Genomic DNA, 25,843 nt, shown 5'->3' with positions numbered 1-25,843 from the left:
GAGATAGAGGGGTTGAGCAAATGCAGGGGTTACAGGGGCTATAAATAGCAAAATAATAAAAAGTAAGAGTTAATTAAATTATATCCTAGCAGCAGAAAATCAGATGCAAGATGACATTTTAGCTGCAAGGCCTTCTTTAGGCTGTTGAAAAATAGTGTAGTACTAACCATGTTCTATTTTTTCCACAGCCCCAAGAAGACCTCGTAGCTGCAGTGTCACAGCTAATTTGCTTTTACAATTCATTGCACTTTGATTTGATTTTCTTTTTTTTTTTTAAGTTTGTTGTATTTCTTTTGAGTGTTGTAGTTAGATGTACTTGCTCGCTGAAAGCAGATGGCTCTTAAGGATGATTTTACCTGTTATGAAGTGATGCTATACACTATTAATATAACTATTTACAGCGTGATTAGTGTCTTAGCATGAACAGGATGCCTTAGTACAATTAATTCTATAACTTACTAGAATTATAATGAAACAAATACCAATAACAATGAGCAAGAACTAAGTGGAATTGAATAGTTTGAGTTTACTGTTCCACGGTTTCAGGGTACATCTCTGTTACTATGGCTCTTCTAATTCCCTTGTGTACAGGATTGTTTTTCAAAGTTTTAAAAAATAAATAGAAGAGACAAAGGCAGTGGCCATGTTGGGCCTATTTCACTTCTAGAGTAAGTGACTTGTAAGCAGATTGTACTACCCTTTATGTCTTGCTCCATGAATAGAAAGCTATCTGATACTAGGTAGCATAGTGCATCTTTTGGGGTACTAGTCTCATACCAATGTTAGGTTTTATGTAAGAAGATAGCCTATAAAACTGGAGCCCAGCTTGGCTGCGTCAATGTGTCTGGAGCGCACAATAAAATTGAGTTTCCTGCTTTAGCCATAGCTGGGTCTTAAAATAACTGAAGAAATTATAGTTCTGATTACATAGAAAGTGAAGGACTTAGAACATTTTCCTAATAAAGACATGGGATGACACAAGGCTTAGTCATCTGCAGTCTTTCTTTAACAGGCATTTTCAGAGAGGAAAATAGAGCTTTGAAATTGGATAATTTGATTTGCAATCAGGCCTAATTATTTTAAGAACACAGCAAACCTTTCTTTTTGGCAAAAATAATGATGTGGAATCCAATCAGGAGAGATTGAGCCATTTGAACAATAATGGATACCATGCAGTTATAAGAAAAGGACTACTTGTGGCACCTTAGAGACTAACCAATGCAGTTATAGGAAAACTGATGTCTTATGAGGAAAAGGCAATGTTTAGAATAGTGTCATCCTCTCTAATTTTCCTCATTGAGAGGCAATCCATTTCTTTCTGAAATAATGTATTATTTTCTTAGTCTATCACTCGTGATGATGACTAAAATGTTTTTGTTCAGAAATGTGCATAAAGCCAATTTCTGATGAATGCCAGCATGATGGGCCTGATGGTTGTGCAACAATGGCTTTACACTAGCATAACTCCACTGTCTGCAACTGAGTTGCTCCCAGTTGCAGGGCCAGCTCTAGGTTTTTTGCCACCCCAAGCACTACCGCCAAAGCAAAAAAAGAAAAAAAGAAAAAAAGGGCCAGAGCGCCACCCTTTGAAAAGTCTGCCCCAAGCACGTGCTTGGTTTGCTGGTGCCTAGAGCCAGCCCTGCCCAGTTGGCACTAGTGTGAGTAAGATAAGAATCACTTGTTTACATAATGCTAAAATGCACAAAAGGCCCAAGACAATGACAGTAAAGTCTACCACTCACTGGAGCCTTTTCATTTAGTCTTTTATTTTTCACAGCAGTGTGAATTAAGGGATGAATATAAGTCACAGCTCCTTCCATCCTCTTCATAGTATTATGTAACTTTTCAAGGGGAAGAAAATGTTTTGAGAAAGTAGTAATGAACTAACAAAGGAAAACCAGTGGCCTTCCACGTCAAAACATAGTTTTAAGAGCACTACTAATAAAATAAAAAGCTTGCATAACATAGTTGCGTAATACTGCCTGAATTAAAATATTATCCAAAGCTCCTTCAGCTCCTCCCATCACCTCTCCTGTCACTTTCTGTTAATTTAGGACCTTTATGGATCTCTAAGGGTATGTGTAGACTAGAGCAAAAGGCATTTGTATTTTAGCACATTCTAGCTGGTTGAGTTGAAGCCTAGACGGAAACCTCTATAAATCTTAGGAGGAAGCTGACTGATACACTGGTTTGGTCTGATACAATTATTCTGTCCAAAATTTGCCACTGATTAGGGCCCCAAGGATCCAAACATGTGTGAGAGTCAGTGGACTCACTGTAAGCCTAAGGGTCCACTGCCTGGATCTCTTTGCAGGATTAGGGCCTAGAGGACATGTTATTTGCACAGTAAAAATGATTAGCCCATTTGCCTCACTTAGTGAAGATTGTAAAAATATATCTATTTGGGTTTTTCTATATAAATGCAAAAATCACTTACAAATACCTAGTTAATGTATTTATAGTATGACTCCGGTTGTGCTAACTTTTCTATTGACAAATTGCCTTTAAGTACAGTAACTACATCAATTGTGTTACATAATGTTAACTAGCTATAGATGGCCATAAACTAAATAGCACAGCTGTGACTTGTATTCATCCCTTTATTCACACTGTTGTGAAAAATAAAAGACCTAGCAAATGAAAAGGCTCCAGTGAGTGATAGACTTTACTGTCATTGTCCTGGGCCTTTTGTGTGTTTTAACATTATGTAAACAAGTGATGATTCTTATCTTACTCACACTTGTGCCAACTGGGAGCAACTCAGTTGCAGACAGTGGAGTTATGTTAGTGTAAAGCCATTGTGACACAACCATCAGGCCCATCATGTTTTGCATTTAATTTCATTCTTTTAATTATTTTTTCTCTGGTAGGTGTTTATAAACTGAATAATATTTATTCACATAAATATCTGATGTGCTTTTATTAAAAGGTGTTCCTATGGTACCCAATGCAGGGGTCTGGGATGTCCAAGTGTGGGAAAGCTATAGTTCCCATCGTCCTCTTATACCCATAGTTAACTCTATGGCCTGTGCCTACTGCAGAAGACCAATAATGCCTCAAAAATCTCCCAAGTTTGTGTCCAAGAAGTTATGGACCGCTCAGGTCCGGGGGAGGGTGAAAGGAGAGCTCACATAAAAATATCCATAAACTCCCATACACTTCACCTCTCTGTTGGATCAGCCCCCCAACCCCCAACACTCACCCCCACAAATCCCCTGATAGCGCAGCACAGTCCATAAGAGATGTTAGTCTTAGGGCTGGAGTTATACCTTTGCGTAGTGTCAAGAAGGAGAGAAGCATGCATACCAGGGAGATGGGGAGAGACCTCAGCTCTTCCTCACCTACCTTCTGCTGTGGTGGCTCCCTTTTCTCCTTGTCTCTTGGAAACTTCTAAGACCCATAGCTACAGAGGCAAATTTGGGTTAGTTAAAGCCCCATTATTACTTACTGCATATCCTTACTGAGGCCTGTTTCAATAAATAGGCTCGGCTTCATCAGTCTTGCACAGCCTTCCTGATACAGATATAATATTGTTCTGTAATCCTTAGGATATTTTTGTGGGAGGCAATCAATGCATATTCTAAATGGAATATCTCAGTCATTTATAATTTGTGCTTTTTTTCACCCCTTTAATTACTGAAGGCAGCACTGCTCTTAATGGTTTAATGGCTTGGAAAAAATATTTCCAGAGACAAAGCCATTACTGAACCATAGGAGCAGAAGAAATTTATTTTAGAAAATATAAAACAGCAATGTTTGTAAACAGCCCCCACTTTATTTCCTTCTTTAAGTTTGGTAAAAAATTATATTAAATTTAGGGCTGAGACCTTTGCACTAAATTTCACTTAGGGGCAAAATGGTACAGTAGCATAAGTTATGAAACTCTGAAAATGGGATGGATATAGAATGAGTCTAAGTTACAGCAGTGGAAGGCCAAGCAAAAAGAACACAGCCTAGAGGATGAGCAAGATAACTGGGAGTCAGGAGACCCTGGTTTTGTTCCCAGTTCTGCCACTGACTTGTTGTGTGGCCTTGGGTAAGTCACTTAACCTCTTTGTGTCTCTTTTTTTCTTATCTAATTAGGGATGATGATGCTTCCTCCTATTTGAAAGACACCTAACTCCTATTGGATCTTTTGAAAATCCCACTAAGCATCTATCTGCACATTTAGTCAGCTAAATACCTTTAAAAAATCTGACCTAGAATGGTTATATATCTTGTTTATGTTGCTCTGACTGTTGAGGTGGAATTCTCATTTCGGAGAATCAAAATGGTTCTACCAGTATGTATATACTAATAAAGTTATAGCTCTAGCCAGTGGAGTGCTAGACAGTAACTGCTGTAATGCACTAAAGTGCTGGGTGGATAAAACCACTGCTTGCTATTGCATCACAAAACTTACTATAAAAAATTATTGCCCATAATGGGGTCAGAGGAAATTGAAGTCGCCTTTGGCTCTGTATTATAGGAACTCTCTCTGAAGTTTCAAACGACAGAGTAACAAGCTAAATTCAGCAGCAGGGAAGCCTTCAATTAACTATATCAGTTCTATTTGTAGTACAAAGGATATGAATGGCCTACATAGCGTAAAAGAAAGGAGGCTAACTGGAACTTAAAGAGGTATGCTGCATATAGCACCCTGAAAGGAAAGCAATGGGATCACTGTCAGTCAGCAGTTTGAGACAGTAACTAATTCGAAGGCCTGGACTGAATTTAGGTGTAGTGTCTATCCAATAAGACATGCAGGCAGAATGTCTTTAGAAGAGGTTGAGAGAGACAAAATAGGTGAGATAATATCTTTTATTGGACCAGCTTCTGCTGGTGGAAGGCACAAGCTTTTGAGCTATACAGAACTCTTCTTCAGGTCTGGAGAAGGAAATCAGAGTGTCTGAGCCAAATACAAGTTGGGACAGATTGTTAAGCAGAAGAGGTAACACAGGTGGAGGCAGTTACTTGAAATGAAGTGGGCAATTGGGGGTTAGATTGTTATCCATAAAGGGTTTGAAGTGCACAATTAAGGGTAGCAGGCAATGTGATGTATTACAAATTGTTGTAATGAGCCATAAAACCAGTGTCCCTGTTAAGTCCATGGTTTTCAGTGTCTAGCAGAGTTATAAATTGAAGTTCCCAGGTTCGCATTTTGAAAGTGTTTGCACAGGTTTCCTTTGAAAGATCAGTTATGGAGTGATCATTCTGTGAATACTGTTTGCCCACAGGTGTTTTTGTCTTTTATCATTTTCCTGTGTGAGTTCATTTAAGAGCATAGTGATTGTCTGGTTTCACCCACATATTTGTTATTGGGGTATATGATGCACTGCAGGTCGTACACCACATGTGATAGGCATATATAGGACCCATGGATCTTGAAAGGTGTGTTGTGGAAGGTGTGGATCATTGTAGCAGTGGAGACATGTCCACAAGTTTTGCATCTGTTGTTCTGGCAGGGTCTGGTGTCATTTTGAGTTGGTGTGTGCTAGTCTGTGGGGAGCTTGGTTCTAATGATGAGCTTGGCAAGGTTGGGGCGGTTATTTGAAGGCCAGAAGAGGGGGTTTGGGAAAGATTTTTTCAGGATTTGGTCCCCAATAAGTATTAGTTATAACTCTTTGATAATCCTCTGTATGTGTTCCTGTGTGGGGTAGCAGATGACAAGTAGGGCTGTTTCTCACCCCCCACCCACTGAAGTAGGTTCTCCCAGGGTATTTAGGTGGCCCATTCCATGATGCAGTCTACTTCTCTGGTGGCGTGTCTCTTTATGGTATCTGAGTGCTTGGCTGTAGAGAGCAGATTTTTTATTTTTTTAGTGTCTGGGGTAGTTACTGAATCTGTGGAGGTAAGCATGCTGATCAGTATTAAAAGAAAATGAGGAGAGAAATGGAAGGTGCAACCAGTAGATGTTGGCATCACTTGAATATATACAGTCACAAAGAAACCTGAAACCTTACATCAGCATTGTTCTTCACATTAAAGCTAGGCATCCAGAGATGCTTAACTTTACAGGACCAAGTCCTGGAACCAGTATGCAACCAAAATGGGTGGGATCTGCAGTGGAGAGCCCTGCAGAGTTGGAGTGAAAGAACCCTTCTCCCACATGGAACACAACCTCCACTACAGGCTCTCTCGGGAACAGAGGAGAATAGCTCACCCATAAGCACATACTCCTCCAACCTTCTGTGCAATAAAGCATAAGGAGCCTCTGTGGAGAAGGGCTCTGTAGCCTGGTCCATAGATTAATTAATTATATTGATTACTAAGGAATCCCATTTATCACTTTGAGTGTTGACAGATTCTTGTACCAAGATCAGGCCTGGTATTGTTAAAATTACTATAGAGTTGGGAACCCCAATGTGCACAATTGCAGTACTCACACTATAGGAACTCTTCTATATTTCCAAATAGTTTATTAATACATTTAGCAAAGTCACAAACACTCTAACTCAGTAAGGTAGATAGAGAGACTACAGAATGTATATTTGCACATCCATATACTTATCCATCCATTGCAGGACGACCTAAAATGTTAGCCGTTATCTTCCTCATCGCCATCACCTTCTTCCTTATAACCAGTGATTGTCATTCTGGCCTCTTCCAAGGGCTACATCTCTCTCTCTCTTTCCTGTCTTTACAGGCTGGGATGCAGCTTTTATACTATGTGACACTGATGCCGTTGTATCTAATGCATATTCAGTAGGGGTTTTTCTCTTTTTCCTTATTTGTATTTCATCATCCTATTAATGTTGAGGGTCCTACTTCTATAGGTTAGTATACTGATACATGTACATACCATTTCAGGTCATACCCATCACCCCTTGCTTAAACTTTGCAGTTAATACTTCCATGTTCCTTGCAATAGCACTTACTGGAACATTCTACCTCCTACCATTGAGCAAGCCCTCCTTAGTTCCTAAAATCTAAATGTACCTGTTGACCTGTGCCAAGTGTTATGGCCTACTTAACCACACTTATACTAACTTGTGCTTCAGCTAATATCTTACAGGATACTGTAGGTTTCTTATGTTACAGCTGAATATAATAAAACCAGCCAAATATAATGAAGGCAAGGCTGTGAATACAGTAAAGGCAAGCCTGTGAGCTACAGCTCCATGGCATGCAGTGGATGTCAACCTTCTGCATAAGGTCTCCATTTCCTGCCTTCTGATTTTGCTGCAGAATGGTACTATTTCTGCTTAGTCAGGGTCCTCTGTGGTTGCAAAGTAAGGGGCAGGATTTGGCCTGGTCCAGCAGTACCCACTGAAATCAGTGGAAAGACTCTCAGGATTGAATCAGGCCCCTTAAGTCTCCAAAGAGGGATTTCTGAACTTGTTTCCTGGAACTCATGTGTCAGTTACATTTAACGTCAAAATTATTGAGCTACCATTCTGAGACTGTGGAAGAAGGGATTTTTCACTAGTCAAAGACACTTAGAAATGGTAAAGACAAGAATGTCAGAGAAGAATAGAGGTGACCTTACTTATGTGATTAGGCACCAAAAAGGAGCAAGGCTAATGTGAAATTTCAACAAGATTTCTTAATCTGAAGTGCTACCTATCTGTCACTTTATCCAACGGGTAGTCTCTCTTGGACATCCTTTAGATATTTGTAATAGTAAAATTGATTATAATCTTACCTTTATTCTCCAGTTGTACAGTAAAACATTTGTAAGAGGTTTTATTTAAGGAGAAGCATCATTTACCAAGTGGGGATGCCAGAAGGATTTAATTGAATTCTTCAATAATATAAAAGAGATAATTTATAAGAACTGAACACTGAAATGACAAAAACAGTGACATTGGTTTGGTTTCATTGTCCAACATGTTTGCACAAACATAAACATTTGCCAGGAACTCTAAAATTATTTATATTCATGGGGATTCTAGGAATTTTGTAAGTCAAACTTTCATCTGGACCAATCTAAATTACCTCCATGCACTAAAGGCCAAATTTTGAAAAGCATTTACTACACTTTGGGATGCAGTTTTTCATGTTACTTGCATTTTTCTCCCAAGTAGGGCATTTTACTCTTGTCCTGACACTGGTTAATCTTTGCTCTCACTCTGTCTTCCAGCCCACGGTTTATCACATTTCTTCCCCTCTGTAGAGATTTAACTGCTTGTAGTGCAGAGGTGGGCAAACTACGGCCCGCGGGACCGTCCCGCCCAGCCCCTGAGCTCCTGGCAGGGGAGGCTAGCCCCTGGCCCCTCCCCCGCTGTCCCTCCTCCCCCGCAGCCACGCCACACCGCGCAGGCAGCGCTCTGGGAGGCGGGGCTGTGCGCTCCTGCAGGGCAAAGCAGCAGCGTGTGTAGCTCTGGCTGGTGGGTGGCTCGGCTCCCAGACATGCTGCTCTGAGCAGCATGGTAAGGGGGCCGTGGCTGGGGGGTTGGGTAAGGGGCAGGGAGTCCCGGGGGGCAGTCAGGGGTCAGGGGACGGTTGGATGGGACGGAGGTTCGGGGGGGTAATCAGGGGGGAACAGAGGGCGGTTGAATAGGGTGGAGGTTCTGGGGGGGGTTGGATGGGGAGGTTCTGGGGGGTGGTTAGGGGCGAGGGTTCCAGGAGGGGGTGGTCAGGGGACAAGGAGCAGGGGGGGTTTGGATGGGTTGGAGGTTCTGAGGGGGGCAGTCAGGGAGCGGGAAGTGGGAAGGGGCGGATAGGGGGTGGGGCCAGGCTGTTTGGGGTGGCACAGCCTTCCCTACCCAGCCCTCCATCCAGTTTCACACCCCGATGTGGCCCTCGGGCTAAAAAGTTTGCCCACCCCTGTTGTAGTGCCATGGGTTGCCCCAGGCTGATTTGTTTTCTTGGTGTTTTTTCTTTTAGTTTCAGCCAAAACAGTTCAGCCATTTCCGGTAAGAAGGCTGGGGAAAATTCATTGTTTTGCCAATGTTAAATTCTGGCAGCTTTTTCAATAAGATGTATTCCCCCCACCCCATGCTTTAGAGCAGGGACTTGAAATTTGGCAGGGGTGGCCTTTGTGTCAGGATATGCCGTTCACTGTTCCCATGAAAACCCACCCAAATTTGGCCTTTAAAAAAAATCACACATGCTCAGGACAGACTGGCTAGAGCTGTGTAATTTAGTTCCCTGAAGATTCCAACTGCACTGGGCATACTCCAGCCCAAGGTTGTCCGGGATTTTCCCTGCCATTGCAGTTCCTGGATAGCCTGAGCTATGCTGAGTCTGGGCAGTGGAACTGAGAGCAGGCAGCCTCTCTCTCCTGTACTCTCAAAGCCTTCCTGCTGATCCTCAGGCAGTGAGGAGGAGGAAGCTACCTGACTCAAATGCAGAGGGCAGAAGAGTTGGAACTTAAGGGGGTTCGTAGATTGGGACAAGGAATTAGGGGAGGAGTGGGACTGGAGACTGGTGGGTTGGACAAAGAACTGGGAATGAAGGGGGGAGAATGGGACTGGGAGGCTGGGCGGGAGACTTGGACTGGCTGGGCAAGGAGATTGGGATTGGGAGCCAAGGAGGAAATGATGGGGGAGAGGCTGGGAGCTAGCTGGGGGAAGAGAGGACAGGAGGCAGGGGTCTAGAGGAGAAAAATAGTGTTTGATCATGTAACTAAAGACTGTATCATAATGCATAGGCACAGGCAACATCAGTTCTGACATTTCCTAACTTTTTTGAGTGTTTAACTTTGCAACCTTAATAATGTTCTTTAACATAACTTATGTGTGTGTGTGTATGTAATGAGTCCCCAAAATTTGATATTTTGAAATTTTGTTGTTCAGGTTCTGCAGTCCTGTTGGCTTCTCATGGAATTCTCATGGCTTCTCAAGGGCTACAGAATCAGATTCTATGTAGCTTTAGTCTAAATGAATTGATGTGTTGCAAAAATAAATAAAAAGTAACCCATAATATGTTGCATTAAGTAGACGGCTTTAAATAGTTTTAGACAGCTAAGAAATCTGATTTTATGGAAAATGGCTTAGAAAGTGTAGCAGGTGACACTGATTTGATTTAGAAATTTCTTTTTCATGAAGTAAATTGACTGTGAAATGATTTTCCATTGGCATCTGATCACTTGCTAATGTGTATGGACTCGTGCCTTCCACTGTGTGCCAGGAGAGGATGCCCTTGGCAGCATGGCACGCTGGTCAAGGTTCTAAAAGAGTAGAAGGACCCCCTCAGTTCTTGAAATAAGTCTTTAAATAGTCAAGTCTTCATGATTCTCTTTACATATGTTTATGTATGTATATATATCAAAAAACCTTGAGCTGATTTTAATTGTCTAACTGCAGATTTATTTTTGTATTAAAGCAAATATGCTTTGGCTATAAATAACAGTTCATAGTTCTTTGTGAGGATGCATTTGAATAGCATTGTTGCAAAGCTACGTGAATCCTTGAGGCTCTGTACATGTTATCATTTTCTTATTAGAAAGCAGAGAGGGAAATTGAACCTCACTCTCTGCAGGCTAGTCGTAAGTGCCTGGACTAGAAAACTATCCTTCCTTTCTCTTTTTCTAAAGGGAAAAATACCACTCCTATCAATGTTCTTGGAAGACAAATAGAAAGGATGGCAAATTCCATTCAAGCAAGTTGTTTTTTTTTCAAATTACCATTCGCGGTTACGGGCTACAGAACATGACAGCCACAGAGGGACTTGCCCTGCAGTGTGACAAGAGCCAGTTAAGCCACCCGGCGTTGATCATGCTCAGGACCTTGTACGACTGGATCCAAAAATGACCACAAAAATGTCAGGCTGTGAAATAAGTCAGGGAGAAGAAAATTGGAGAATGAAAAAAAGTAGTTCAAATCAAGATGCCTCTGTTTATTTAGCTCCATAATCCAGTCTCTTGCTTCAGAGTCTCTTACTGACATGTTGCTTTCTGAATGTGCCTGTCACTCAGAGGGTTTCTACACTGTCTTGTTCTCACAGAGTCCCCCTTCCCCGGATGGTTTCTTATCCTCCCCTGGGTCTCCATTCCCACATGAAAATCTCTTCTTGGCCTTCAAACATAGATGCTGAAGAATTAAAGTTGGATAGAGAGGTGTCTTGCTCTCAAGTGAAGCACCCTGCAGCCTCTTGTGTGCTTTCCTTATGCTTGTTGCTCCTTCGCTCCTGTGCTGTGGAGGACAGAAAGGGAGAGTGGAAGCAGTGAGGAATCAGCTTCTGACTGTGAACAGGAATCCAACCAGTTGGTTCACAGGAGTAAGGTTTTAATACATGTTTTCTTTGCTAACAGACCCAGGTAGGAGAAGTGGGAGGAATCCCCTCGTGGTGACATTTTAATAAGTAGCTCCAGCTTGCTCCCTGCAGCACATCACTGCTGTTCCATGTTATTGAGCCATAATGTCTTCTATCTGCCTTCAAAAAGCATGGAAAGACTAGAGTGATAGTATGGGTTCATTTTCATATCTGCTCATTTTGGGTTCTTTGTCAGACTTACTGCAAAGAAAATGAGCGAGTGACACAAGACTAAAGGCTGTGCCCCATGCATCTGTGGGATGGGGCAGAAAGCAAGGTGCATGAGTTGTTCATATCTTGGGTGCATATTGGGAAAGTGATTGAGACTTCTGAAAAAAGGTGTGGTCATGGCCAAAGGAATTCTGCTGTGTACTCCCTTCCAGAAATGGTGTAAATAAGTGAGTAAAGGTTGCAAAACTGAAAGCTCTCAAAAGCAGCCGTACAATTCTCCTTTTCATCTGACACATGAGAGTGTAGCTGTAAGCAGTGCTGCTGTGGAGTTATTACTCTTTGGGGGCACTAAGTACTTCCATATCCTGTTCAGTGTTTAGTTTCGATTTAGTAAGTGCTGAGCCATTGAGACTGCTGCTCCTAATAATGGGAAATCTATCTCTTCTGTGTGATTTGTGTCTGTATTCCATAGCTGTTATCTGTGATGATCAGTACTAAGCAGTCTTATCTGGTTGTAGACACACATCACAAATCTATCTTTCACATTCCACATTCAAAATGTTTATATTTCCTGACTCTTTCCTCCCTCGAGACATGGTAATATGTCGCATGAGACAACAGACCAACATCAAGGATTTGTGCTGTGCTCTGAAGTGACATGAATTCACTAAGTGGTGATGACAGCTGATTTATATTGGTAGAGACTTCCTATGTGTCGAATATGGACATAATCTGCACTTGTACCAGAGATAGGTGATTCCCACCTGCACAATGCTGCTTGTTCCTAACCCAGGTGAACTATTTTAAAAATCTTTGTCTTTATTGTTGTTCACATGCAGTATTTATAGGGGGGAAACTACATGGTTTGCCAATAGAACTGAAATAGTAGAGGATGATTCTTTGGATGACTTTCTTAAATCTTTCCATTTTATGATACATTCTTAAAGAGTACTACAGATATTTGTTCATATATTCTTATTAGGTATCTGGAGAGGGAAATGTATCCTGTCTTGTATGATCATTTCCCTCTGAAGGACAGTTGTATCCAACATATAATTCGTGCTTGTATTATATGTATACTACTCTGAGCAGGTATTATCTGCTGTCTTTTATTATATCTGTATGTTCGTGGTAGACCCGATTGCTGTGTTCTACCTTCATAACTGCTAGCACAAATGTGATGAACAAATATGGCAGTGTTTTCAGATGAAAGTGTTTATAAATAAACAACACATGAAATTAGACTTTCAGATTTCAGGCTGTGTTTTTAGTTTTAAGAAGATCAGTAATAAATATGTTACTAAGTTACATATAAATTGTGCTGAAGTTACCATGGCCCAGCTGTTTGCTAGCAGCATAACAAATAGTGAATGATCAAGTTTAATCCAGTGAAACATTACTTAGTATGATGTCAATACCAAATCACAAGGCAGTCTTTACAAGAGAGCTATCATTGTATGATATCAGTCTTGCAAGAAAAATACTATTGCATTGTAGCTATTGGAATGTCAAAGAATCATACGATGTCCACAAAAACTGTCAGTGTGACAAAGTAATAAATGCCATGAGTTGTTTAAAGATGCAGTGCAAAACCAAGAGATACATTTAAAAGAAAAGGAGGACTTGTGGCACCTTAGAGACTAACCAATTTATTTGAGCATAAGCTTTCGTGAGCTACAGCTCAGTCCACTGAATGCATCCGATGAAGTGAGCTGTAGCTCACGAAAGCTTATGCTCAAATAAATTGGTTAGTCTCTAAGGTGCCTCAAGTACTCCTTTTCCTTTTGCGAATACAGACTAACACGGCTGCTACTCTGAAACCTGTCATTTAAAAGAAAGTGTGCTCTCTGTACATGCCAATTTATTATTCACTTACCAAGTAATGTATTAAGCTGTCGTAATGGTGACATTTCCAAGGGCTTAATCGGGTTTTGGTTTGTGCATGTGCAAACTTCTGTGTCTCTATTTTTTCAACTCTAGATGCACAGGTGAGAGATTCCAAAACTTGGACATGTGAGTGCTGCCTGCAAATCCCCTAAAGGAGTGAGTGGTGGAAGTAGGAAGGGGGGCCAGCTGTAAGCAGTAAGGTGCTGGCCGCATGACTTCAAATAGAGCCCTGGTGCCAAGAGCATGAGGAGAGGGGAGGATCAGGGAGTAGCATGGAAAGCCCAACATGTTTTTCAAATGTCAAGCCGGGCATGAATACTGTGTGGTTCATGGGATTTTCTTGCAGATCTTGACACATCAGTTGGGTTGTAGGCCCAGCCTCCTGCTCACTTGAAAAAGGTAAACTCATAACTATTTTTAACATCTTTTTCTCCCCTGTGGGATTTTCTGTGAGTATCTGGCCTAGAAAATGTTCACTTTTCCAAGCAGCATTCCTGGATGTGTGCTCAGAGGTCATAAAGCAAAATAGTATGCAGTGGCTATAGGACTGATAAGATAAGTCAGTTTGACTGGCCAAATACTTTTACATAGGTTAATGGCTGTTGTAAGCAAGCCAGGGGCTGGGAACTAAAAACCTCACTAATCACAAGTGAAGGCTAGTGTGAATAAATTCAGTTCCAGTCTTTGTACATACTTATGGGCTGGGGGAGATTTAAAGCCCATAGGTCCCACTCAAATCTCTTCCTGCCGAGTCATTAGGATTTTTTGTATATGGTATTGGCTCTCCTTCCTTGTTTGCCATAGTCTCATGTACATTGAGGCAAGGGAAGCAGCTGCTTGAAGCAGCAGCAGACTGTCTTGTTCTCTCTCTTAGGCAGCCTCGGCTGCCCTCCCTAGATGGAAAAACAGCCCTTGTTACATTAGCTCTTCCATTTATTTAAAAAAAAAAGTAAAAAGAAGTCCAGTATCTGCCCTGATGGGGATCACATGCCGTGTCATGCTGAAGATTGGAGCATCAATCACAGGCCACTTCTCTCAGACCTTCCCAGTACTCTGAAGCCTGCTCTACCACTCTGGCAGTCTGCAGGCCCAGCCACCCCTTCCTAGCACTTTGCAGCTTTCTCCTACCTCTCTGCAATCCCAGCTATCCCTCTTGCCTTATCTCCTTCCTTCCTCTCTGTCCCTCCCCTCTGCTGTGCACTTCTACTACCTCTTTCTCACAGGCTAAAGATCATGAGACGTTTTATGTACTCCCTCTTTCTGGGGTTCCTACCTAATTCACACACCCTTATAGAGTGTGTTGAGGTGGGAGGCTATTGGGTTCTGTTTAGGTCTGCGCTGGTTTCTTGAATACCCGCCAGTCTCTTCCTGGCTAGATTTAGCTGCTCCCTGCTTTGCAGGCACATCCAGCAGGGAATGGAAAAAGAGAGGGGACTGTAGTGTCTCAACAGGGAGACAGAGACCTGTCTGGCAGTGAAGGAAAGGAAGTGACATTTGATATCACTTCCCCAGTGATGGACCCCATGTGGCAGCCAGGCTCAATAAAGCAGTTTAACTTCCCCCTGCATGGTGAGTGAGAATTCTGTCCATGTCTGTATCCCTTTTAACTAAGTATCGTTGCCCCCATCCATACTGTGAAACATCCACGCACTTTGTGGCCCCATCTTCCAGTACACACGATGGTGGTCTATGAAACGGCTCGCAGTGTCATTGTGTAGCAGCCATCAGCCTTTATGATGTGCCACCCCCTGTGCTGAAGTGTGTGTCACTGCTGTGCTATGTCAGATCTCTGCCAAATGTAGAAAGGATTAGATCATTCCTGAACGCAAGAGCTCCCAAGCCAGCAGACCAGCCAACTTCTTAGGTTTTAAGATAGCATCAATATGGTTTTAAGTAGTTGGTGCTAAATACAGAACTACAGTAGGTAGTTGCTAATGTATTTGTAGCCAAGCAAAGCATACAATGATCAAAATTCATGCCTGAGGAAATTCTAATCCCTCTATGTTTTGCGTGCACACAGCTCCCATTTACTTCATAATATTGGGGCCTAACTTTCTAAGGCCCTGATGCTACACTGGGATGCATGGGGGAAGTTCACCTCTCTCAGAGGCGTTGTTTCAGGCTCTCTTCAGACTCAGGCAGATGCTACTGCATTGTTTATACTTAGGTCACATTTTTGACCTTTCCTTCACAACCTGAGGCTAGAAAGTTACAGAAGAAAGAGAAAGAAAGCAAGTTTAGATTCTGACTTAATCACATAACCCTCAGAGCTGCAGCCCTGGGCATGGAACCTGTAGTCCCTGTGCCGTAATCCAGCTCTGTTTCACATATGTTTAACTTTACATTCAGTGGGACCACTCACATGTATAATTGTGAACAATGTATGATTGTTATGTGTAAGGGTTTGCAGGATTGAAGTCTTAGAGAGTTTTTGGTAAGTCTAGGTAGCTGAGCTGAGGCTGCTTTCCTCTTCAGCATCTCCCATCCCAGACTGACTGTTTTATGATAGCACTGAAACCCAATGCTTCTGCAGCTTTAGCTCAGAACTGTGTTTATTTGCTTGTGGCAGGTTTTATTACAAAATAAAGATTTCAAGAATCCTACTTTCAGGGTACTTTTTTCCCAAAGAAGATTATAGTCACTCTGAAGACTAAATGACCAAGTTTTAATGGCATGTAAAGATCCAGTGCAATATAAATCATGGCAATCGTGTATTTCAAAAAGAAACCTTAAGTGGGCTTTTTTTTTTTAACAGCAATGCAAGCTATAGATTCCAAAAAGCCTAGTAAAACCATTAGGAACAAACGGTGCTAGAAAATACAGATATTTGGATACATTAATCATTTTACTCAGCAACTGAAGAAGTGTGTTAATACTTCTTTACTCCAGAGACTGTGGTTCAATCCTTGGTGCCCATAGTCGGGAACCACAGTCATTTAGCAGGAAGTTTATACTGGTCTCGAATGTACCTTGCAATGTTGTGTAGCTGATTGTGGAAAAGGAAACCACAGAAAGAAGGAGTTACAGCATCTCTGCACTCCTTCCAAGGCCAATAAATACCACTAGATCAATGGCTAGTCTCAATAAGGTTCCACAATCAGATTAGTAGCTGGAGATGTTGCTTACATGCCATTCTGATCCCACAGATTTAGAGAGAGCATGATATGGAAGGAAATTTTTATAATAGTTTTTTTTAAAAATTATCCAATACATTGCAGTTAAATTTGGTGTCCATTTAAGTCCTTGTTTATTGCCACTCCTTTGGCACTGTCTGTGTTGCGATCCTCTGTGTTTTGTCAGTCAGATTGTTTATTTGCATACATTGCTGCTCCCAATATTGCTGTATGAGATAGGACATATGTTGTTTAGCTTGTGTAGAAAATAGTATTCATCCATAATAAGAGATGGGTAATAGCTGTATACTGAGTGGACTTATTGGCACTTTGCATTCTAACCTGTGTGTGTCATTTATTATGTGTGTTTATATATATATATATATATAAAATCATCAGTCATAATTACTGTAACATATACCAGTGGGGTTTTTTTGTAACCCAATGTGACATTAATGCATGAAACAAAGGTCCAGTAATCTATCAGAGAATAAATAGCTACAAATATGGTTTCCAGGAAAGTGTATCTCCTGATGTTGTTTTAAAGCAGGCAGAGTATAGGTAAGAAATTACTTGTAAAGTAATGCACACAATCATTGCTACTGTTTCGCTGCATCTTATTTTTTATCTTTGATTTTGGCAAGGTCACAAGCAGTAGTTTTTGTGAGGCTAAATGCATTGCCGTCTATCCCTGGAACCCGCCAAACCAACACTGTGCGTATAAATAAATGAAACCTACTTTCATAAGAGATTGAGTACATTTTATTGCATTGTGCCTGTGTACTCTGTGTCAAAATGATTCTCGTGTAGAAACAAGAGCTGTGAGATGTGCTGGGGAATAAATAGATATCTTCTAAAAAAACCTGTTGTCTTGAAATACCAAAGGAAGTGAATCATGCAAGTCCTTAGAATTGAGCAACATTAACTATATAAAAATTTGTTTTACTTCTTGGGTCAGACTGACATTTGCTTCAGAATGAATAATGGTTATTTGGTTTTTCTTTCTCATAATGATAATGGGGAATTTGTGATGGAAAAACGTTTCAGCCGAATTGCACTAGGAAGTTGTGGAAGGCAGTTTGATAGACCATTTTAGCTTATTAAGACTCTTGACTCACAACTGGAAAAGCCAGCGGAGCTTTAAGTTTGGTGGACCAGGAGCCGAGCCCGACTGTCATTATCAAGATATATGATGTGATTGTTATGACAGTAGTTAGAGCCCAGAAACCCTTGGAATTTGACACACAAAGAAGAGAGGAAATATAAATTGGATTTTTTTGAGCAGAAGATTCTATTTATTAGATTGGAAGATGGTGTGAGTAATTCTACATTCAATAAATGACCATAAGAGTACAGTAATATGGGCTTAGGTATTGTCATCCAATATTACTACTATAGAGAGGAAAACTGATGCACAGTTTAAAGTAACACGAACTAAAACTAGCAATAGCTTATGATCTCAGCCTAAGAATGATTATACCTAAGTAGTCATACGAGTAACTTGACTGGTAAAGTTCCTCCATAGTCTAAATATCTATTTTTAAATAAATATAAATCTAATATTAACAATATATAATTTTAAAATAATCCGATAAAGCATAGCCATTTGTCATAAATATAAAGGGAAGGGTAAACCCCTTTAAAATCCCTCCTGGCCAGAGGAAAAAAATCCTTTCACCTGTAAAGGGCTAAGAAGCTAAAGGTAACCTCACTGGCACCTGACCAAAATGACCAATGAGGAGACAAGATACTTTCAAAAGCTGGGAGGAGGGAGAGAAACAAAGGGTCTGTGTGTCTGTCTATATTCTGTGTTTGCTGGGGATAGACCAGGAATGGAGTCTTAGAACTTTTAGTAAGTAATCTAGCTAGGTACGTGTTAGATCATGATTTCTTTAAATGGCGGAGAAAAGAACTGTGCTGAATAGAATAACTATTTCTGTCTGTGTATCTTTTTTGTAACTTAAGGTTTTGCCTAGAGGGGTTCTCTATGTTTTGAATCTAATTACCCTGTAAGGTATCTACCATCCTGATTTTACAGGGGGGATTTCTTTATTTCTATTTACTTCTATTTTTATTAAAAGTCTTCTTATAAGAAAACTGAATGCTTTTTCATTGTTCTCCGATCCAAGGGTTTGGGTTTGTGGTCACCTATGCAAATTGGTGAGGCTTTTTATCCAACATTTCCCAGGAAAGGGGGGGTGCAAGTGTTGGGAGGATTGTTCATTGTTCTTAAGATCCAAGGGTCTGGGTCTGAAGTCACCTAGGCAAATTAGTGAGGCTTTTTACCAAACCTTGTCCAGGAAGTGGGGTGCAAGGTTTTGGGAAGTATTTTGTGGGGGAAGACGTGTCCAAACAGCTCTTCCCCAGTAACCAGTATTAGTTTGGTGGTGGTAGCGGCCAATCCAAGGGCAAAGGGTGGAATATTTTGTACCTTGGGGAAGTTTTGACCTAAGCAGGTAAAGATAAGCTTAGGAGGTTTTTCATGCAGGTCCCCACATTTGTACCCTAGAGTTCAGAGTGGGGGAGGAACCTTGACACCATTGTTACTGTGGATTCCACAATAAACTATTTTAATTTTGCTTTTAATGTCTTTAATATTATTCAGTTTTAATATTGCTTTGGGATTGTTACAGTAAGTGTAAGCTACTGAAGAGTACTTTGCTGTATCTTTTTAAACAGCAATGCTCAAAATCAATAGATTAATATCATCGGGAAAAATGTTTAAAAGTTGGGTGAGGTGTGTGGAGGGTGAACAGGTAGCAAGTGTGAAAAATCGAGTCACTTTTTTTCAGAGGATGGGAGTTATAGTTGCATATATAAGACAAATCCCCTAATATTGGGACATTCCCAATAATATCAAGATGACTGGTCACCTTAGGTATCTGGCATGCATGACAAGGAAGCTCCAGAGCCAGTTTCTTTCTTTCTTTACTCAAGCAGTTTCTTGCTGTAGTGTGTTTATTTACTGAATTGCTTGATGATGGAATTTGAAAAGATAAATATGCCTGAGGGAAAACCAGCTCCTCTTAAATAACAGCAGTTTCACTTTAGGCCATGTTTGTCAAAAGAATCCGTGTGATCAGTGGGCAATGGCTTTTTGGCTGGAAAACTAACTTTAGTTTCCAGAAGTTATCAAACATGACTGCTTGTTGAAATGAGGTGAAGACTGAAGGATTAGATGCCTGTAGTTTTTTGATTGTTCACCCAAAATTCAAAATCTGTTTTGCTAAACTTTCCAAAATGGACAGTGAAGATTTCAAATTCAAATCTAACATCTTTTGGCTGTGGAATGTTGTTTTAATATGAGCTAACTAAGGAAAGCACATTTCTGAAAAATAAAATTAATGTAACTGCAAATAATATGATATAAAATGCCCACTTGAAGTTCTAGAAGCATTTATCCCCAAAGAGCCGATCACGATCACCAACCTTGTCTCGCTAATATCCTAATATCTAATATTCTGGGACTAATATAGTTATAACAGTGCTCAAGGTGATTCTCAGTGTATTCCCCGTGCAATTCAGTTTTACCATATATCTATTGAATAGCGGCCCAGTTCATCTCTCATTGAAGTCAATGGGAGTTTTATCATTGACTTCAGTTAGAGCAAGATCAGGTCCTGCATAATCATAGAAACATAGCCCTGGTCTACACTAGGACTTTAGGTCGAATTTAGCAGCGTTAAATCGATGTAAACCTGCACCCGTCCACACGATGAAGCCCTTTATTTTGACTTAAAGGGCTCTTAAAATCGATTTCCTTACTCCACCCCTGACAAGTGGATTAGCGCTTAAATCGGCCTTGCCGGCTCGAATTTGGGATATTGTGGACACAATTCGACGGTATTGGCATCCGGGAGCTATCCCAGAGTGCTCTATTGTGACCGCTCTGGACAGCACTCTCAACTCAGATGCACTGGCCAGGTAGACAGGAAAAGAACTGCGAACTTTTGAATCTCATTTCCTGTTTGGGCAGTGTGGCAAGCTGCAGGTGACCATGCAGAGCTCATCAGCAGAGGTGACCATGATGGAGTCCTAGAATCGCAAAAGAGCTCCAGCATGGACCGAACTGGAGGTACGGGATCTGATTGCTGTTTGGGGAGAGGAATCCGTGCTCTTAGAACTCCGTTCCAGTTTTCGAAATGCCAAAACCTTTGTCAAAATCTCCCAGGGCATGAAGGACAGAGGCCATAACAGGAACCCGAAGCAGTGCCGCGTGAAACTGAAGGAGCTGAGGCAAGCCTACCAGAAAACCAGAGAGGCGAACGACCGCTCCGGGTCAGAGCCCCAAACATGCTGCTTCTATGATGAGCTGCATGCCATTTTAGGGAGTTCAGCCACCACTACCCCAGCCGTGTTGTTTGACTCCTTCAATGGAGATGGAGGCAACACGGAAGCAGGTTTTGGGGACGAAGAAGATGATGATGATGATGAGGTTGTAGATAGCTCACAGCAAGCAAACGCAGAAACCGGTTTTCCCGACAGCCAGGAACTGTTTCTCACCCTGGACCTGGAGCCAGTACCCCCTGAACCCACCCAAGGCTGCTTCCTGGACCCGGCAGGCGGAGAAAGGACCTCCGGTGAGTGTATCTTTTAAAATACTATACATTGTTTAAAAGCAAGCATGTGAAAGGATTACTTTGCCCTGGCATTCGCGGCTCTCCTGGATGTACTCCCAAAGCCTTTGCAAAAGGTTTCTGGGGGGGACAGCCTTATTGCGTCCTTCATGGTAGGACACTTTACCACTCCAGGCCAGTAACACGTACTCGGGAATCATTGTACAACAAAGCATTGCAGTGTATGTTTGCTGGCGTTCAAACAACATCCGTTCTTTATCTCTCTGTGTTATCCTCAGGAGAGTGAGATATCATTCATGGTCACCTGGTTGAAATAGAGTGCTTTTCTTCAGGGGACACTCAGAGGAGCCCGTTCCTGCTGGGCTGTTTGCCTGTGGCTAAACAGAAATGTTCCCTGCTGTTAGCCACGGGGAGGGAGGAGGGTTGAGGGCGTAGCCACGTGGTGGTGGGAGGCAAAATGCGACCTTGTAACGAAAGCACATGTGCTATGTATGTAATGTTAACAGCAAGGTTTACCCTGAAGGAGTGTAGCCACTGTTTTATAAAATGTGTCTTTTTAAATACCGCTGTCCCTTTTTTTTCCTCCACCAGCTGCATGTGTTTCAATGATCACAGGATCTTCTCCTTCCTAGAGGCTAGTGAAGATTAGAAAGAAAAAAAAACGCACTCGAGATGAAATGTTCTCCGAGCTCATGCTGTCCTCCCGCACTGACAGAGCATAGACGAATGCGTGGAGGCAAATAATGTCAGAGTGCAGGAAAGCACAAAATGACTGGGAGGAGAGGTGGCGGGCTGAAGGGAGTAAGTGGCGGGCTGAAGAGAGTAAGTGGCGGGCTGAAGACAGGGCTGAAGCTCAAATGTGGCGGCAGAGTGATGAGAGGAGGCAGGATTCATTGTTGAGGCTGCTGGAGGACCAAACCAGTATGCTCCACTGTATGGTTGAGCAGCAGCAAAGGCAGCTGGAGCACAGACTGCCACTACAGCCCCTGTGTAACCAACCGCCCTCCTCCCCAAGTTCCATAGCCTCCACACCCAGATGCCCAAGAACGCGGTGGGGGGACCACCAGCCACTCTGCCACAGAGGATTGCCCAAAAAAAACAAGGCTGTCATTCAATAAATTTTAAAGTTGTAAACTTTTAAAGTGCTGTGTGGCATTTTCCTTCCCTCCTCCACCACCCTTCCAGGGCTACCTTGGTAGTCATCCCCCTATTTGTGTGATGAATGAATAAAGAATGCATGAATGTGAAGCAACAATGACTTTATTGCCTCTGCAAGCGGTGATCGAAGGGAGGAGAGGAGGGTGGTTAGCTTACAGGGAAGTAGAGTGAACCAAGGGGCGGGGGGTTTCATCAAGGAGAAACAAACAGAACTTTCACACCGTAGCCTGGCCAGTCATGAAACTGGTTTTCAAAGCTTCTCTGATGCGTACCACGCCCTCCTGTGCTCTTCTAACCGCCCTGGTGTCTGGCTGCGCGTAACCAGCAGCCAGGCGATTTGCCTCAACCTCCCACCCCACCATAAACGTCTCCCCCTTACTCTCACAGATATTGTGAAGCACACAGCAAGCAGTAATAACAGTGGGAATATTGGTTTCGCTGAGGTCTAAGTGAGTCAGTAAACTGCGCCAGCGTGCCTTTAAACGTCCAAATGCACATTCTACCACCATTTTGCACTTGCTCAGCCTGTAGTTGAACAGCTCCTGACTACTGTCCAGGCTGCCTGTGTACAGCTTCATGAGCCATGGCATTAAGGGGTAGGCTGGGTCCCCAAGGATAACTGTAGACATTTCAACATCCCCAACTGTTATTTTCTGGTCTGGGATTAAAGTCCCTTCCTGCAGCTTTTGAAACAGACCAGAGTTCCTGAAGATGCGAGCGTCATGTACTTTTCCCGGCCATCTCACGTTGATGTTGGTGAAACGTCCCTTGTTATCCACCAGAGCTTGCAGCACTATTGAAAAGTACCCCTTGTGGTTTATGTACTCGGCGGCTTGGTGCTCCGGTGCCAAGATAGGGATATGGGTTCCGTCTATAGCCCCACCACAGTTAGGGAATCCCATTGCAGCAAAGCCATCCACTATGACCTGCACATTTCCCAGGGTCACTACCCTTGATATCAGCAGATCTTTGATTGCATGGGCTCCTTGCATCACAGCAGCCCCCACAGTAGATTTGCCCACTCCAAATTGATTCCCAACTGACCGGTAGCTGTCTGGCATTGCAAGCTTCCACAGGGCTATCGCCACTCGCTTCTCAACTGTGAGGGCTGCTCTCATCTTGATATTCATGCGCTTCAGGGCAGGGGAAAGCAAGTCACAAAGTTCCATGAAAGTGCCCCTACGCATGCGAAAGTTTCGCAGCCACTGGGAATCGTCCCAGACCTGCAACACTATGCGGTCCCACCAGTCTGTGCTTGTTTCCCGAGCCCAGAATCGGCGTTCCACAGCATGAACCTGCCCCATTAGCACCATGATGCATGCATTGGCAGGGCCCATGCTTTCAGAGAAATCTGTGTCCATGTCCTGATCATTCATGTGACCACCCTGACGTCGCCTCCTCGCCCGGTATCGCTTTGCCAGGTTCTGGTGCTGCATATACTGCTGGATACTGCGTGTGGTGTTTAATGTGCTCCTAATTGCCAAAGTGAGCTGAGCGACCTCCATGCTTGCCTTGGTATGGCGTCCGCACAGAAAAAAGGCGCGGAACGATTGTCTGCCGTTGCTCTGACGGAGGGAGGGGCAACTGACGACACGGCTTACAGGGTTGGCTTCAGGAAGCTAAAATCAACAAAGCGGGTGGCTTTATATTAAGGAGTATTTCATGCAGGATTTCACGGAGGGTTCCAATAAGAAATGGTGCACCTACGTTATTGTTCTTATTGGAACAAGGAGGTTAGTCTGGCCTCTGATTGATACGTGGCTAGATTTACCTCACTGCACCTTCCCTGTGAGTGACTGCAGTGTGACCTAGAGGAATGAGTCCCCTAGACAGGGGCGGGGGGGAAGCAAATGAATACAAAACAAATCTGGTCTATTTCTTGTTTTGATCCACTCCATCTATCTTTTACATCTTTGGCTGGCAGCAGACGGTGCAGAAGGACTGCATGCCATCCATATCTCATGGCTGCTCGGCAGAAGATGGTACAGTACGACTGCTAGCAATCTGTATCGCCTGCCTGCTCACCATAAGACGGTTCAATAGGACTGACTGCAGGACTAAAGAGAATGACCTGGTCAAGTCACTCCAAATTTAGTCCCTGCGCCCATGTCTGCCCAGGCGCTCCCGGCCGACGTAGCCAGGGGCACCTCGGACACGACGATGATGGCTACCAGTCGTATTGCACCGTCTGCTGCCAGAAGGCAATGGGTTGTTGCTACTGTGTAGCAATGCCGTACCGCATCTGCCAGCACCCAGGAGACATATGGTGACGGTTACCTGAGCGGGCTCCATGCTTGCCGTGATATGGCGTCTGCACAGGTAACTCAGGAAAAAAGGCGCGAAACGATTGTCTGCCCTTGCTTTCACGGAGGGAGGGAGGGAACGGGGGCCTGACAATATGTACCCAGAACCACCCGCCACATTGTTTTAGCCCCATCAGGCATTGGGATCTCAACCCAGAATTCCAATGGGCAGCGGAGACTGCGGGAACTGTGGGATAGCTACCCACAGTGCAACGCTCCGGAAGTCGACTCTAGCCTCGGTACTGTGGAAGCACTCCGCCGAGTTAATGCACTTAATGCACTTAGAGCATTTTCTGTGGGGACACACACACTCGAATATATAAAACCGATTTCTAAAAAACCGACTTCTATAAATTCGACCTTATTCCGTAGTGTAGACATACCCATAGGACTGGAAGGGACCTTGAGAAGTCATCTAGTCCAGTCCCTTGCACTCGTGGCAGGACTAAGTATTATATAGATCATTCCTGACAGGTGTTTATCTAACCTGCTCTTAAAAATCTCCAATGATGGAGATTCCACCACCTCCCTAGGCAATTTATTCCAATGCTTAACCACCCTGAAGTTTTTCCTAATGTCAAATCTAAACCTCCCTTGCTGCAATTTAAGCCTATTGCTTCTTGTCCTATCATCAGAGGTTAATGAGAACAATTTTCTCCCTTCTCCTTGTAACAACCTTTTATGTATTAGAAAACTGTTATGTCCCCTGTCAGCCTTCTCTTTTAGGGAAAGAGGTTCTTTGGTGGAAATGAATTTGGTTTCTCTAAAGGATTTTCAAAGTTGTCAGAAATCTCCTTTAGCAAGCTCTAAAACCAGGTTTTACATATTCTACTTGCACTAATGAATCAAAGGAAGGCTTCTGGAGATGTAAGGCAGTGATTGAGAGATTAAGGTTTGACTATGCTTTTTTTATTTGTGGTGTATTTTTAGGGTAATTTATATGATGGCTAGTAAACATCAAAAGGGCTAGAGATTTAATTAGATAAGCATCTGAAGTGTATATATCTTAGGGTTTTATACTTCTTCCCATCAATCCAGTATCTAAACCCTGACTTCCCTGGAGCTCTGCACCCTCTTCTCTTCTTCCTCAATCCATTTAATCTGTAATCAGTCCCCTCAACTCCATTCCCTCTTTCACCACTCCCCAATGCACCTTCCATCTCACGGACTCTCAACCCTGGCTCACAGCCCATATCTTCTGCTCCTATTCTCATCCCTCTGAATGCCTCTGGAAACAATCCAAGGACCTCCTCCACCACAGATGTATCGTCTCCTCCTTTATGACTATCATCTTTCTCACAAACCACTTGAATTTCCCCTCCCCAGAACTATTGCCTCTACAGGTTGTTCACTATTTTTGATTCCTTCCTGAAAATGTCTGGAAACGTGGCATGATCCCCTTGGCAACCCATATGGCTTCCAAAATATCTAGGCGGTCTTGTCCTCTCCTCCCTGG

At 42.7% G+C, this 25,843-nt stretch overlaps 1 protein-coding gene across 21 annotated transcripts in view; it reads left to right on the top strand.

Moving 5' to 3' along the window:
* HDAC9 (histone deacetylase 9) overlaps positions 1 to 25,843 on the top strand; it is a 704,322-nt gene that overhangs the window by 371,760 nt on the left and 306,719 nt on the right. For 3 of the 21 annotated variants that reach the window (XM_075125806.1, XM_075125805.1, XM_075125810.1), the window contains exon 1: positions 20,341 to 20,929. The exons of 11 other annotated variants lie outside the window; for them this stretch is intronic. In XM_075125806.1, coding sequence (XP_074981907.1) covers positions 20,524 to 20,929 — 406 coding nt within the window. In that variant the 5' untranslated portion in view covers positions 20,341 to 20,523. Of the gene's footprint in view, positions 1 to 12,064; positions 12,143 to 20,337; positions 20,930 to 25,843 lie in introns of those variants that run through there. 7 more of the 21 variants (XM_075125809.1, XM_075125813.1, XM_075125817.1 and 4 more) reach the window with 6 other exon arrangements.

This window comes from Caretta caretta, chromosome 2 (assembly GCF_965140235.1).
Source record: "Caretta caretta isolate rCarCar2 chromosome 2, rCarCar1.hap1, whole genome shotgun sequence".
Taxonomy (NCBI): Eukaryota; Metazoa; Chordata; order Testudines; family Cheloniidae; genus Caretta; species Caretta caretta.
The sequence above is the reverse complement of the archived record's forward strand: the minus strand, read 5'-3'. Positions and strand labels throughout refer to the sequence as shown.